Source organism: Natator depressus, chromosome 10 (assembly GCF_965152275.1).
Source record: "Natator depressus isolate rNatDep1 chromosome 10, rNatDep2.hap1, whole genome shotgun sequence".
Taxonomy (NCBI): domain Eukaryota; kingdom Metazoa; phylum Chordata; order Testudines; family Cheloniidae; genus Natator; species Natator depressus.
The window spans coordinates 69,180,994-69,194,988 of record NC_134243.1 but is presented as its reverse complement, the minus strand read 5'-3'; the positions used below and the strand labels follow the sequence as shown (position 1 = coordinate 69,194,988).

Genomic DNA, 13,995 nt, shown 5'->3' with positions numbered 1-13,995 from the left:
AATCGCACATACAGAATATGTGCAAACAGTTACCACAAATGCAAGTGTCAATTTTGTACATGCCTTTTTACACACACAGTTCTGGAAAACTGAGCTCAGACTTTTTTTATTTTTTAAAACAGATGATTCGGTGCACTTCTTTTTAAAATAAATATAGTCAAAGCCAGCATACTGGACTCATCAGCCAACCCTACACTAACAAACCAGTGCCAACAGCCCAGCATTCCTGAGCTATCCTACAATAACACATCGATGTGCACGTAAAGAGGGAAAATCAGTCAGGAAACAGATTTCAGTTTCTGACTTTCAAGGGGTGGTGCAGCTTTACTGGAAGCAACACTGAGACAAAAACAGCAGGATAGGTTTGGATTTTTTCTTCTTCTAGGTATTATCAGCAGAAACAGCAGCAGTTTCTATCCACTAATGGTTGCTGGAATGCTGGCTTTGTTCTGGTGATTATCCTTTGGGAATTTGTGTTGCATTTGTACTGTCACAGGAGGTGATAAATTGAACCACTTTTCCAGAGTTATTTGAGATAATCCTCATTAACAGAGTTTAGGGGAGGGAGGGCGATCTGGAAAGTGTATAGGATTTTCTGCCCTCATCCTCAGAGTCTGTCACTATTTTATTAGATGTCAGTTTTTATGCACAGTCAAACAGGAAATTTTCAATAGCTCCTTGAAACTAATTTGTTAAATCCTTCTTCCTCGCTCTCTCTCTCCCCCGCACTTACCCCGCTTCTTTTCCAGTGAGTCCATCAGCTTTCCCCCCTGTTAGTGCAATACCAGATGAACCCAGTGCAGAGACTGCTCTCAGTGGAGTGCCTTCAGGGGAGATATCTGCATCTGGAGTACTTGAAACCAGTGGTGAACCATCAGCTTCTGGAACATTTGAACCTAGTGGAGAGCCCTCAGGGATCGAAGAAAGCGGAGTGCCATCTGTAGACCTGGATTTCAGTGGACTTCCTTCTGGACTGCCATCAGGAGATGAAAGTGGGCTGCCCTCGGGCATTATTGAAGTCAGTGGGTTACCTTCTGGCGAGGAAGACCTATTAGTGTCTGCTTCTGGAATCCCGGACCTTAGTGGGGTAACATCTGGACTGCAAGAAATCAGTGGAATTCCAGAAATCAGTGGGCTACCTTCTGGAGAAGTCTCTGGTGTTGAGCTTACTAGTGGCCTGCCTTCCGGAGAGTATGATGAAAGTGGACTCCCATCTGGTTTTCCAACTGTCTCTCTTGTGGATACTACTTTGGTGGAAGTTGTAACAACAGTAGCAGAAAGTCAACTGGAAGGAAAAGGAACAATTGGGGTCAGTGGAGAAGAAGACCTGACAGGGTTACCATCTGCTGAATGGGACATTAGTGGAAAAGTCAGTGGGTTGCCCTCAGGAGTTGATATCAGTGGAGCACCATCTGGGATACCAGATATCAGTGGAGCACCATCTGGGATACCAGATATCAGTGGAGCACCGTCTGGGATACCTGATATCAGTGGGTTACCCTCAGGAATCGATTTCAGCGGAGCACCATCCGGGATACCTGATATCAGCGGAGCACCGTCTGGGATACCTGATATCAGCGGCTTTCCCTCAGGAATTGATTTCAGTGGAGAACCATCTGGGATACCTGACATAAGCGGCCTTGTAGACCTAAGTGGCCTCGTTTCTGGTGTTGATAGAAGCGGAGAGCCCTCAGGCGTTACCTTTTTAAATACCAGTTTGGTTGAAGTGACGACCCCATCAGTTACGGAAGCAGAAGCAAAAAAGTTTTTGGAAATCAGTGGATTGCCCTCTGGGGATGAAGATATATCAGGCACAGTGTCTGGAATTTTAGATGTTAGTGGTCAGCCTTCTGGGCAAATAGACTTCAGTGGAGGGGTTTCTGGAGCTCCTGAAATGAGTGGACTTCCAAGTGGAGTAATTGACATCAGTGGAGAAACCTCTGGAGTTGAGGTTGTTAGCGGCCTGCCATCTGGAATTTATGATTATAGTGGACTCCCATCTGGCTTTCCCACTATCTCTCTTGTGGATACAACTTTAGTGGAAGTTGTAACACAGACATCTGTTGCACAAGAGGTAGGAGAAGGGCCATCTGGGATATTAGAAATCAGTGGACTTCCTTCAGGGGAAAGAGAAATATCTGGAGAAGTGTCTGGAGTTACGGATATTAGTGGGTTACCATCAGGGACAGTAGACATCAGTGGAGAGCCATTAGGCATTCCATATTTTAGTGGAGACATTTCTGGAGTCACAGACTTAAGTGGAGAGTCCTCAGCAGTGACTGGAGTTAGTGGAGAGGCCTCCGGACTTCCAGGCATCACCTTGGTCACTTCTGATTTGGTCGAAGTTGTGACAAAACCAACAGTTTCACAGGAGCTAGGTGGAGAAACAGCTGTGACACTGCCCCATATTTTTGAGTCAAGTGGAGATGGCTCTTCATCTGGGGAAATTGGTAGAGAAGCCTCTGCATTTCCTGAAATTACTGTAGAAACATCTAGATTTCATGAAATTAGCATAGAAACATCTACAGTTCCTGAAACTAATGGTGAAACATCTGCATTGCCTGAAATTACGATAGAAATTTCTACGGTTCATGAAACCAGTGGTGAAACATCTGCAATAGCTGAAATTAGCATAGAGGCTTCTACAGTACATGAAACCAGTGACGAAATATCTGCATTGCCTGAAATTAGCATAGAAACTTCTACATTTTACAAAACCAGAGGTGAAACGTCTGTATTACCTGAAGTTAACATAGAAACATCTGGCATAGCTGTGGTCAGTGAAACTTCTGGAGCACCGGAAGAGAGGAGGGAAGATTCTTCAGGAACACCCACACACCCACTCTCAGATGTTTCAGGGGAAACCTCTGCACCAGACGTTGTAATTAGTACCAGTATGCCAGACACTGAATTAACACAAGAGCCCATGGGTCCTGAAGAGGCCCGGCTTGAAATACAGTCCTCTACTCCCATGGTATCAGAACAAGAGACCGAAATAGCTGTTGTTCTAGAAACGTTAGAGATATCACCCACTGCCACTCCTATCTTGCCTCAAGTTTCACCAGAAGCCACCAATGTGCCAGAACCCACTGCAGAAGGTATTGTTAAAAATATGTATTGCTTTTCCAGCCCACCTTCTTTTATAGAAAGGGGTGGGACTTCCCTTCTTTATACAGCAAAGGGAACATAATGAAAAAGGGCATTTAAGAAATATTTTATCTGAACGAAAAGCTATAGGGATGTAGGATTTGCCACACCAGATCAGACCATTAATCCCTCAAGTCTACTATCCTGCCTCTCACAGTGGCTGATAAATGATGGAACAATCATAATGCACCTGGCCAGTTGTGCAGCTCTGCACATGAAGGGAATGTGAGTGGTTGTTCTTTTCTCACACCTGCAGCAATCAGGTTATGCCCTGAAACACAAAATGTCCAACTGCTTTTATCTTAACAAGCATAACTATCAGTGCTATTATTGGCCACACAATTATCCAGCCCTCCTCCATCCCCATTATTTGACTCTGACCTTCTGTGGCAGTGGAGTCAAACTAAAGTAGACTTAAACCAAAGAGAACTGCAGAGTAACATGGCAAGTAGAGAGTGAAGCAGCACTGAGCCATGGATGGCAGGTATCTCCCCCTTGTGCAGCATCTGTAGTCACACTGCATAACAGCAAAAGGCATCAGTATAATTTGGCTGATATCCCTCTCTCTTGGGAGTTACAGTTATACCCAAGACATGTGATGAGAAGCCCTGTGGAGCGGGAACCTGCCAGGAAAGAGATGGAAACATCACCTGCTTGTGCCCGCCTGGGTACATGGGGGACCGCTGTGATATAGGTAAGCTCTGGCCTCTGTTTTGGTGGGGATGTGCAGCAAGGTGAGAATATTTTTTAACCTAAAATGAGTGCTGCTGTGGATATGACCATGAGCACAGCATATCTGGGGGAAACCAGGAGGAGTTCACTTTCCTTTCACCATCATTGCTAAATGTTGCTCCAGCCCAGAGAAAACAGGGAAGCTCTGTTCTTCTCCTGAAGCCCTAGAGAGGGCAGCTACTCCTTCCACTCTGGATCAATAGGAGAATTTCATCCTGGCAATTGAGGGGGTGAGAGGAAGAGGCAGAGAAGCACTCTAGCATGGGATATTCTCCACTGTCCTATTTCCTTATCCCTTATCCTGACCTATATATATATATATACCCCTATATCCAGAGCATTAGGAGCTATATGTACGAATGGATGGATGCCTTGTGTTTCATGATGTTTGTTATGGTGCAGTAGGTCTGCTGTTGTGGACCTCCTGGCTTCTTCTGTGGCATTCAAGGGATTCCAAAGGTCAAAAACAAGCCAGCAAGAAAATCAGAATTTTCTGCTCTCTGAACTGCACCTGCTGGAGGCAGTATGTGCACATGCCAAACCACATTCCTAGTCCTCCATATTGTCCCTTGGCAACTGTTGGCAGACAACACCTCACCTCCCTTAACTTAGCCTGGGTGCCCTTCTGCCACCAGAATCCAACTGTCACTTCACTATCTGTGGCAGCTAGGAACTGTCATACTCAAAAGAGACCTTTTGGTGGACGTTCATCCCCATCCAAGGTGCAAGGCACTTTGCATCAGTTTGTCAGGCCCAACTATGCACTGGGAATGAAAGAAAATATATTTCTTCAAAGCTTTAAAGGAGGAGACGTGAACTGAGGTTCTGCTTGATAGTATTGGGTCTTGTGCCTCAGTTTGCTGGAACTGGCTGTATCGGATGATGCACATGAGATGACGTCTAAATCAAATTAACTCGTATTTTTTATTGGCTCTTTTGGCATGTCTGTTTCACTCCACTTTCAATCTGTGGATTGGTGGGCTCATTCACTGGCGTACGTATAAATTGCGACGGTACTTAAGATTGTGAAAAGAGCATGTGTCTTTCATGGCTGACAACCAGCTCAATATTATTCATACAGTGAGGGTGTAAACTGCCTAACCTGATGTTACTGTGAAAAAGTCTTCCCTTAGCAATTAACCAGGAATTTTCTTCCACCGCGACCGCTTATCTGGCTATTGCTGCCTGTCAGGGTGCGGAGAACTAAGTCAAGGATAACATGGAATTCCTTGGCACTTCCCATTCCTGGCTCAGTTTCACTTTGATACCAAACCAGAATGTAACCTGTGCTAGCCCAAGTCAAGGTTGCAATATGCAAGGATGGACATGCACGCTGTATAAAATATGGGCCTCTTTTTAAGAAACTTTAGGTCTGCACTTGTGTGTATATTTTACGTGCTTAATTGTGCCTCTAAAGTTTTTTGAAATTTTGCCTTCATATATATTTGCTTATATATGGTACAATCTATGAATGCAACCAGACTTGCTCAGTCATTTCTAGTAAAAAAAAAAAACACCACTAATGTATACTGCTTTGGGTTAGGCAGGGGCTTTTTTTGGAAGCAGCGCTTCTACTGGCTGGAGCAGAGAGCTGGGCTTTAATTCCATACCTGCCACTGAATCACAGAGGAGTCTTGGGTAAATCACTTTACGTTTCAGTGCTTCACTTTTCGCATCTAAAAATAGAGATATTAATAATTACCTGCCTCTGAGGTAGGTTGCGAGGTTTAATTCATTTCTGTTCATAATGCATTTGATAACCTCAGGTGGATGATGCTATAGTGATACAAAGGATCATTATGTCTATGAGGTCTCAATTGGCCATCAAGCTTGTTATATTTCTGATACATCAGTGCTCTCTTGCTCTCTCCCCACTTCCTTCTCTTTTGTCTTACTAATAAAATTTTTATTTTGTCTGGTACTTTCTTTGATGGTGTATCCCGTGCATGTGATCGTCACTTCAAGCCCCGCTCATACCTTCGGTAGCCAATCAAACGGCAGTCTTTCCATGTTTGCAAGGTTACCAGCATGACTTGAGATATAGTTCAGATATGAAGGACCAAGCCCTGAAATCAGAGCCTTGTCACTTCTTAATACACAAAGATGGAGAACAGGTGACAGGAGCCAGCCTCTATCTTCATGAAGCTTCAGTATTGTGGAGGCTACATGACTCACTGGAGTCTCCATCTCATTTGAGTTGTAGTCTCTTCCCTTTGCTCATGAATCAGTGAAATCAAAGGATTCCAATATCCCACTTGCACTTGTTCTCTACACTGTCACTGAGGGGACTATTCAGGACTCACCTGAGTACCCCAGCATGGTAGCAGGGGGCCCATGCTGCAGGGAGTGGTGTGGGTGACTCTGTAGGGGGCACTCCTCCTTAGGAGTAAGTATTGACCATGGTACCCCAGCACAGTTCTAGGTGCACTGTGCTGCAGGGAGAGATGTGATTTAGAATCTGTGTTCAGTGACTATTCCAGCATTCAAGCAGAAAATGTGCCTTTTAGGCTAGTAAAGCTCATTTGCGAACATATTCATGGAGAGTGAAATTCACCCGTGGGCAAAGAGCCCACACAAGTCCTATTTCAGAGCAGAACTTAAGGGATGCCTGGTCCTTGTACTAGACTTCCACAAAAGGGTGAATTTAATCTAGAAATAAGACCTAAATATGTAAACAAAGTGATTTTTTTAAGATGGAACAAATATTCACAAAGATTATTTTGCAATGTTAGCCCAATTCTACTATAAAGATAGTATTCAAAGTGCTTTGGGATCCTTTGAGATGAGAGATGCTAGAGAAATGAAAGGGAGAATCTGCATATTGAGAGCAAAAATAGTATTTAATAATGGACCTATGCTGCCTCCTTCTTCTGGTTCTCCTGGTGCGTCTTGTCTTCCTAATTTAGAAAGTGAGCTCTTTGGGACAGGCACTGTCTTGATAGCTGTGTCTGGTGCTGTGCTGAACATTGGTTGGTGCCAGAAGAATAATCAAAAAAGATAATTAATAATAAAGCAGAATGGAATCTAGTTCATCTTGCAAGAAGAAGCCCAAAGCAAAGACCCAGCTGAAGTGGGCCTTTAGTGCTAGTTTTTCATATAAATTCCTACTACACCTACTTTGGTGAGGTTTTCAAGTGGATTCAGTGATCAGTTTTTTTAAAAATGAAAATTTCTCTCCTCTACCATACCATATGATTCCCCCAAGATATCAACGCCAGAAGCCAAAGTCGGAGTTGTGTCAGCCAGTGGATTGAAGGTTAACTCTTGGATGCTGGCATTTTCCAGGCTTCTAGCCAAGGAATGCTCAGGTCCATGTGGGCATGTCTGTTGTCAGCAATCTGTTATTGCCCTCAGAATTAGGGTCCCATAAGAGCCTCAAATTTGCAGGACGACCCGGGGAGGGGGGGCAAGTGGGGCAATTTGCCCCAGGCCCCAAGCCCCACAGGGGCCCCCCATGAGAGTTTTCAGTGGCAATTCGGCGGCAGGGGGTCCTTCTGCTCCATGTCTTCGGCGAAGTGCTCCGCGCCGCTGAAGACCCCAGACCCCCTGAATCCTCTGGGCGGCCCTGCAAATTTGAAGTCTTGTTCACATAACTGGTCTCTTCATCCAGACTCTTGCCAACTGTGTGCAGAAGCCTGTTACAATTGGCAAAATTGGAGGGCACACAAGTATTAGCCAAAATACTGTACTGGCATTTCAGTGAAAAAGCTGTGGTTTACATCTTTTGAACTAGCTGATGGTTTTAAAGACTTCAGTCAGGTCAAGGAAAAAACTGACATTTGCTGAAATGTCAGCAATTTACCAAAAGATTTGCATCTCTCTGGATCTGCTGCCCATCCAGCCAAAACAGCTGAAGTGTATTAGGTGATTTTGAAGGAGTCCTAATGGGTGAAAGCTTCTTTATGGCCTGAAGGATATATTTTATTGATTAAAAGAAAGCAGTAGAAGAAAAACCTTTTTAAAAAATCACACAAGTGATTCATACAATTCTATTTAATGGGAGAGTCAGGCTATGAAGGAGGGTAAGGTAGCTCTAACAAGTTCCAGCTGAGATCTGGCAGATGTCTTTACTGGCCAATCCAGTTATTTGGTGTCTGCTGGCTGTTTTATGACATTAAGTCAAAGGCTTATTTGCTTATGGAAAACCAGCTCTGAGGATACAACCTAAAATAATGGCCTGTTGTACAGATAAAGTGAGTTTTCTTTTACATATAATATTGTGGAGCCAAGGATTCCCGAGATTCCTGAGCTCTCAGTGCTTGCAATCAAGTCATCACTTGTAAACATAGCACTGAGAGGGAGTACCACAAAATAAACATGTTTCCTGATAAGTGTCTGAGTTTTGTAGTTTAATAGAATATTTTCTGTGTTGTGGCAGGTTATTTTCTCCTCCTCTGTATCCTGAGGCTTAAATTTCATTTTTTTATATATTTTTCTATGGCTTAAATCAGAGAAATTAGACTCTTTCCATCTGCTGCCAAGTCACTACTCAGTTGTACTATTGCCAAGAGCCACTACTTATCTCTCATATCTAAGAGAATTATTTTCTCCAGCTGCTTCTTTTCCACTTTGATCAGGATCTGGCAACAGAGGTAACGTGTGAATGGAGTTATCTTTTAGGTGCCACCTTACTGGCTTTGGGATCTTCTTCCCTGCTTAACCCACCAAATCAATGTTCATAATATTCCCAAAAAGAAAAGGAGTACTTGTGGCACCTTAGAGACTAACCAATTTATTTGAGCATAAGCTTTCATGAGCTACAGCTCACTTCATCAGATGCATACCGTGGAAGTACCATGTGAATATGATGAGAGTCACGTCTCACTGCGAAGTTGGGGTGCTGCATCCGTACCGACAGCTGTTTTCCAACCAGCCTGGACGAACTAATCTGACTGTCCACCGGGTGCAGACAGGGTCGCACCCGCCGATAAGATGCTCCCCCTTCCGAGTCTATTTCCACGGTATGCATCCGATGAAGTGAGCTGTAGCTCACGAAAGCTTATGCTCAAATAAATTGGTTAGTCTCTAAGGTGCCACAAGTACTCCTTTTCTTTTTGCGAATACAGACTAACATGGCTGTTACCCTGAAACCTGTCATAATATTCCCAGGAATTCCTGGAAAGCAGAAGCTATGATTTCTGGCAAGATTTTCTTGGCTCTCTAAAAAAATATTGTTTAGTTGGTCTTTTGAGTCTCTATTTAGTGGTTCATACACACCAGGAAACCCCATAAAAACAGGTCAGTGTGGGGGCTGTTGTACACTTTGAAAATGTGTTGCTTTTCAAGCTGCAGAATGGAGTCAGGATTTTGGATGCCAGAGTGTATTTCCAAACAGATTACTCTCATTCCCAAGAAAAATGTAGGAATTTTTCTGTGTTAGAGTGGTGTTTCATATCCTTCCTGCTTGCATGCTGTTCCTCCTTAGTGAATGTTTTAAACACAAAACTAAACTTGTTTAATCAGTATTCAAATCTATCAGTGATCTAAGTTGCCTTTTTAATAAAACACATGTATTGTATCTTTAAAAAGTCTGTACCACTGTTACTGCCAATAACATTTTAGATAATTAAAAGGGAAACAGTTCTGAAACTCTAATGTATTTTTCATCACTGATGCTGTTTGTTCATGTTTGCAATGATAGTAAAATGGTCGGTTTCACGTTTGTTTATAAATGGTTTCTCTTCCAGTTTCTTATGTTCTAGGACAGTGTTATTGTGTTTAAGTTTGCAAGACTGCACGGGAAGATCTAGTTGTATACTATTTGAACAGAGTAGGAGTGAGTAAATTCAATACATACCTGGGAACATTAGAGCTTAGGAAGGGAATAACAAGCTGGTGAAGCTATTTTGTGTTTGCCTAAATGAAGCTTCCAGAGTAATCCGGCTACCTCTCTGCTTTCATCAATCAACAGTTGACATTTATTAAATAGGACACCCTGTTTTCATTTTTTTTTTTAAATCATGAAAACATTTTTTTTAAAGTGAGGCTTAAAATGCTAGTCCCTTTAAGAATACATCAGCTAGAAAACCCATGTTGTGACAAGACATTTGAATGGTCTTTTTGAATGTTCTATGATACCACGGTGAGTATAAATCATCTTCTAAAGACCCCTTATTTCCGTGATGCCCTCCAGAAGTGAGTTAATGTTTTAAATGTGCTCCCTGTTCTCAGCTCCCCATTGCATTCTGTCTTCCGTGTCTTTCTCTTAGACTGGAAGCTCTTCAAAGCAGGGGCTGTCTCATTCTGTCTTGTACTGCCCCACGTACATTGTTAGCACTTAAATAATAGTAATAATCTTTTCTTCCTGTCCTGGTAGAGAAGCTATTTGAGGGGGACCCGCAAGGGAGTCGTGAGAAGACAAACATGCATTTTTAGGAAAATTTACATAAAATAACAAATATCCAATAACAGTGGCTTTGTAAATTCCTTCAGTGTTAAGATACGTGACAGCTGCCAGCTGCTGAAGGGTCCCTGCATCCTCACCTCACCTCTGAGAGTCTCTGTTGTGCAGGGTTGAATGGTGAGCAAGACTGTGGATGTATAATATATGCTTGTAGCAACTAAAGGGATAACAAAAAATGTCAAGCATTAAGTAACTGGGTGATTTAAATTTCTTTTACTGAAGTTTCCTTTTCATGTAAAGCCCCGAGCCCAGAGCTCGTGTGCAATATCATAGTTTCATTCTCTAGTGTATCTAGGAACTATATCATGAGTGATGCTAGCCGGTGATATTATTTATTGTTCTGAAAAATCTCTAAGACCAAGTACTACAGGGTGAATGGAGAATCGGCCACACCAACTCCATATGTCTTGACATGTGTGATACTCTGAATTTACCAGTAACTGCTGAGACCAGGTGCTTTCTAAATACAGAGGAAGGCACAGTCCCTGCCCCAAAGAGTTAACAGGCCAAATGGCTAGTTTGATATTTATTATCCTCATGTGTTTCAAAATATTTGCAGCATGCATTTCAAAAAGTATTTCTGTATTTCCTTGCATTATTTTTACAACACTGTTAAAATGTACCCTGTGTGTCTATATATGGGGTATATATATTGAGTATCCATATAGTATATATAATATGTACAGTTCATAATATATACAAGCACAAAAGCAAGTTCCATTCTAATGTTATTTCCTGATTTGATGCAGTGCGCTAGCCTGCGTGTGTATTTGCTGCCTTCTTCCTCCAGGGCTTGAGTAGGTGGGACCACTGCAGATCATCTGCATCTGAAAGAGACCTTGGGCACATGAAATGTTAGTCCCTGTCACTGAAGACAAATGAAGAACCCATTATTCCCTGCTAAACATTCTGCTTTAGCTCCTGTACATGCTTTATTTCCATTTCTACAGCGTGCTTTCCACTTAATAGAAGCTAATGGACAAAGGAGAACCTTTCCTTACTTGTTCAGGTGGAGACCACTGTGAATGGCATCAACTTCTGCTGCTACTGTTGCTGGGGAACCTGGTGTGTACTGGGATTTTAATCTCCTCTCAACACATTTCAGTTTCCCTTTTGTGTTTTAAATCTTCTAAGTTCCAAAGACGTGAGCAGATAAGTAGTAATCAACCTGACTCATCCATTCTTTTCTGCTAGGTCAATAATTCCCTTTTTGTTCTGGAAAGTCCCAAAATGCTTATTAGCACTGATGAAAGCTGGGCATTTCATTTCCCTCCCATTACACTAAAAAGAATAGCTCAGAAAACATTAATTAGTATTTTAATGTAGAAGCAGACCCTGCACTCACGAAGATCCAAGTGCAAAGCTGGTTTAAGTGGTTGATAAGCCATTTGGGGAATATTTGCAATACCTTTGGGGACACAAATTAGAATATAAATAACAAGGGCTCTCAATCCTCATGCTTCAAAGTGCAAGCTGACTACCAGCTGCTGCCAGGAAGACTTTCCCCCATCATTTAATACTTTACAATTTGATGTGCTATAGGAGTTTACACTTTTCTCTGAAGCATCTGGCATGGGTCACTGTGGGTGACTTGACAGATAGACAAGGTAGAACACTTGTCTGTTTTCTTATGGCTGAAGAGAGGGTACTTGATTAGGTGGATCACTGCTTTGCTCTGGTATAGCTGGAGAGAGGGTACTGGACTAGACAGACCGTTAGTCTGATCCAATGAGGCAGAAGACAGAATATTGAACTGGATGGATTGTTGTTCTGCTTCATTATGGCCATGTCCACGTCCTTCTCTGATTCATCTTCTCCGAGTCTGCTTTCCCACTAACCCTCTAGCACTGAAGTGCAATGTGAGGTGTCAGCCAGATGACTTCTGTTACAGTCAGCATCTTTAAGACTTTCCAGGACGTCAGAGTCTGAGAAGCAAGACTTTGAAAGAAAGAAGAAAAGTCTCACTAAAGGAGCTAACCAGTGACTACTATTTTTTGTCTACAACCCTTTCTGTAGGTATTTGGGCACAGTTACATTCTCACTCTTTGGAGCTTGTCTATGGTTTCTTGCGCTGACTTCATCTCTGCCGTCTTTTCATTCTAATTAATGTATTTCTTCCTTCTGGTTTCAAGACTCACTGAGGAATAGGATTAAGTTTCAGACTGGAGAGATGTTAAGAAAAAAATGTAGAAGGATGGATTTTGTGGCATATTAGATACAAACTGTCCATTTGGTCTCATTCTGAGCATGATACCCAATTAATCCAAGCCGCTTCCCTTCCCTTCCCTTCCCTTCCCTTCCCGAACTGGTGAGAGCTAGGCATGCCATTACAGTGATGACATGTACTGTCCATGTTGGGATAACTGACAGACTGGGAGATAGAAGACTTGGGACCAAATCTGGACCCACCCAAAGGGCTCTTTGTATCAATGGAGCAGTACAAAGAGTCCATAAAACTGTCCTAAATGGGCAGCCAGAAGTTCCCACAGTGTGGGGAAATCCTTGACTGGTGTCAAGCTGGCACAGCTGGCTTTATGCTAGCCCCCTCACTAGCAGCTGTGCTCTGGAACAGGTGAGGATTTAGCCCTGGGAGTTCAGGCTGAAGCATGACATCTGGACTATGGTTAGAAAGAGTCAAAAATGAGAAGCCAAGGAGGGAGAGGGAAGACATGACGCTGTGTTTGAGCATGTTCCTCTTACTTAAGAGAAGCCCCACATCTGTCTTTTAGACTTTAGCTGATGGAGGCTGACACAGCCACAAGTTTGCACATTTGGTCAAGTTAGGCAGCAAAGATGGACAAGGAAGAGACACAACAGATATCCAAAAATACTGAGCAGGATACCCTGAAAGGCATCCCTCCGACCTCTGCTGATGTTGCCCTGATATCACCACAGTGTTGTCCAGCGATCAAGTGACAGAAATTTGAGTGGAAAATGATGTCAGCCTAGGGTGCGTTGGGCTTTTTGCTTTCATTTCTTCAACAGTAGCAGCAGCAGTAGTTCTTAAAAGAAACCCGTAACCCACTCTCGAGCGCTCCCAAAACCATGGACGCTCCCTCCTGAACAAGCAAAGAAACAAGTTCTCCTGTTGGTGGAGTTCCCTGCCCAGAGTCCTAATGGCAGCCCTTGATTTCTTGCAGACATTGATGAGTGCCACTCAAGCCCCTGTCTGAATGGAGCTACCTGCGCTGATGGCATCGACTCTTTCAAATGCTTATGCCTTCCCAGCTACGGAGGGGACCTGTGTGAGATCGGTACGGCCTACCTGGCTTCAGCTAATTTTACTAACAGCTGCACTCCCCCAAAAAAACTTAACCCCACCAATCCCGCCCTCATCTCAAAAAGCTAACTCCTAACAGCAGATAAAATGCGTCTTACTGGGCAAAAGATTACGCTGTTTGCTTACAAGTGATTATTATTTTTTGATCACGACATCTTGTTTCTCTGGGAAATTTCTCTTAACTTCTAGGAGACAGTGGGAGCTTTAGAGCTCCTAGGGAACCTGGTGTCTCCTTGGCTTCTTAGAAAGGGAAATTATTCTCTTTGTTGTAGTTTTCTCTTGTAAAATTGCATAAAGGACATGATAGTGTGATACTGTTTGACATAAGCACAAATATGCTTTTGGATCAAAGAAAACCCTTCCAATCCACCTGTAATAATCGGACACTGTCCCAGGTACATCTTCATGGCATGTGAACCTTCTCTGCTCCTCT

At 43.0% G+C, this 13,995-nt stretch overlaps 1 protein-coding gene across 3 annotated transcripts in view; it reads left to right on the top strand.

Annotated features, from left to right (window-relative positions):
* Window positions 1-13,995, top strand: part of ACAN (aggrecan) — a 75,490-nt gene that overhangs the window by 51,595 nt on the left and 9,900 nt on the right. For 2 of the 3 annotated variants that reach the window (XM_074966479.1, XM_074966481.1), the window contains 3 exons: window positions 750-3,098; window positions 3,728-3,841; window positions 13,423-13,536. In XM_074966479.1, the coding sequence (XP_074822580.1) occupies window positions 750-3,098; window positions 3,728-3,841; window positions 13,423-13,536 (2,577 nt within the window). The remainder of the gene's footprint in view (window positions 1-749; window positions 3,099-3,727; window positions 3,842-13,422; window positions 13,537-13,995) is intronic. The other variant, XM_074966482.1, reaches the window with a different exon arrangement.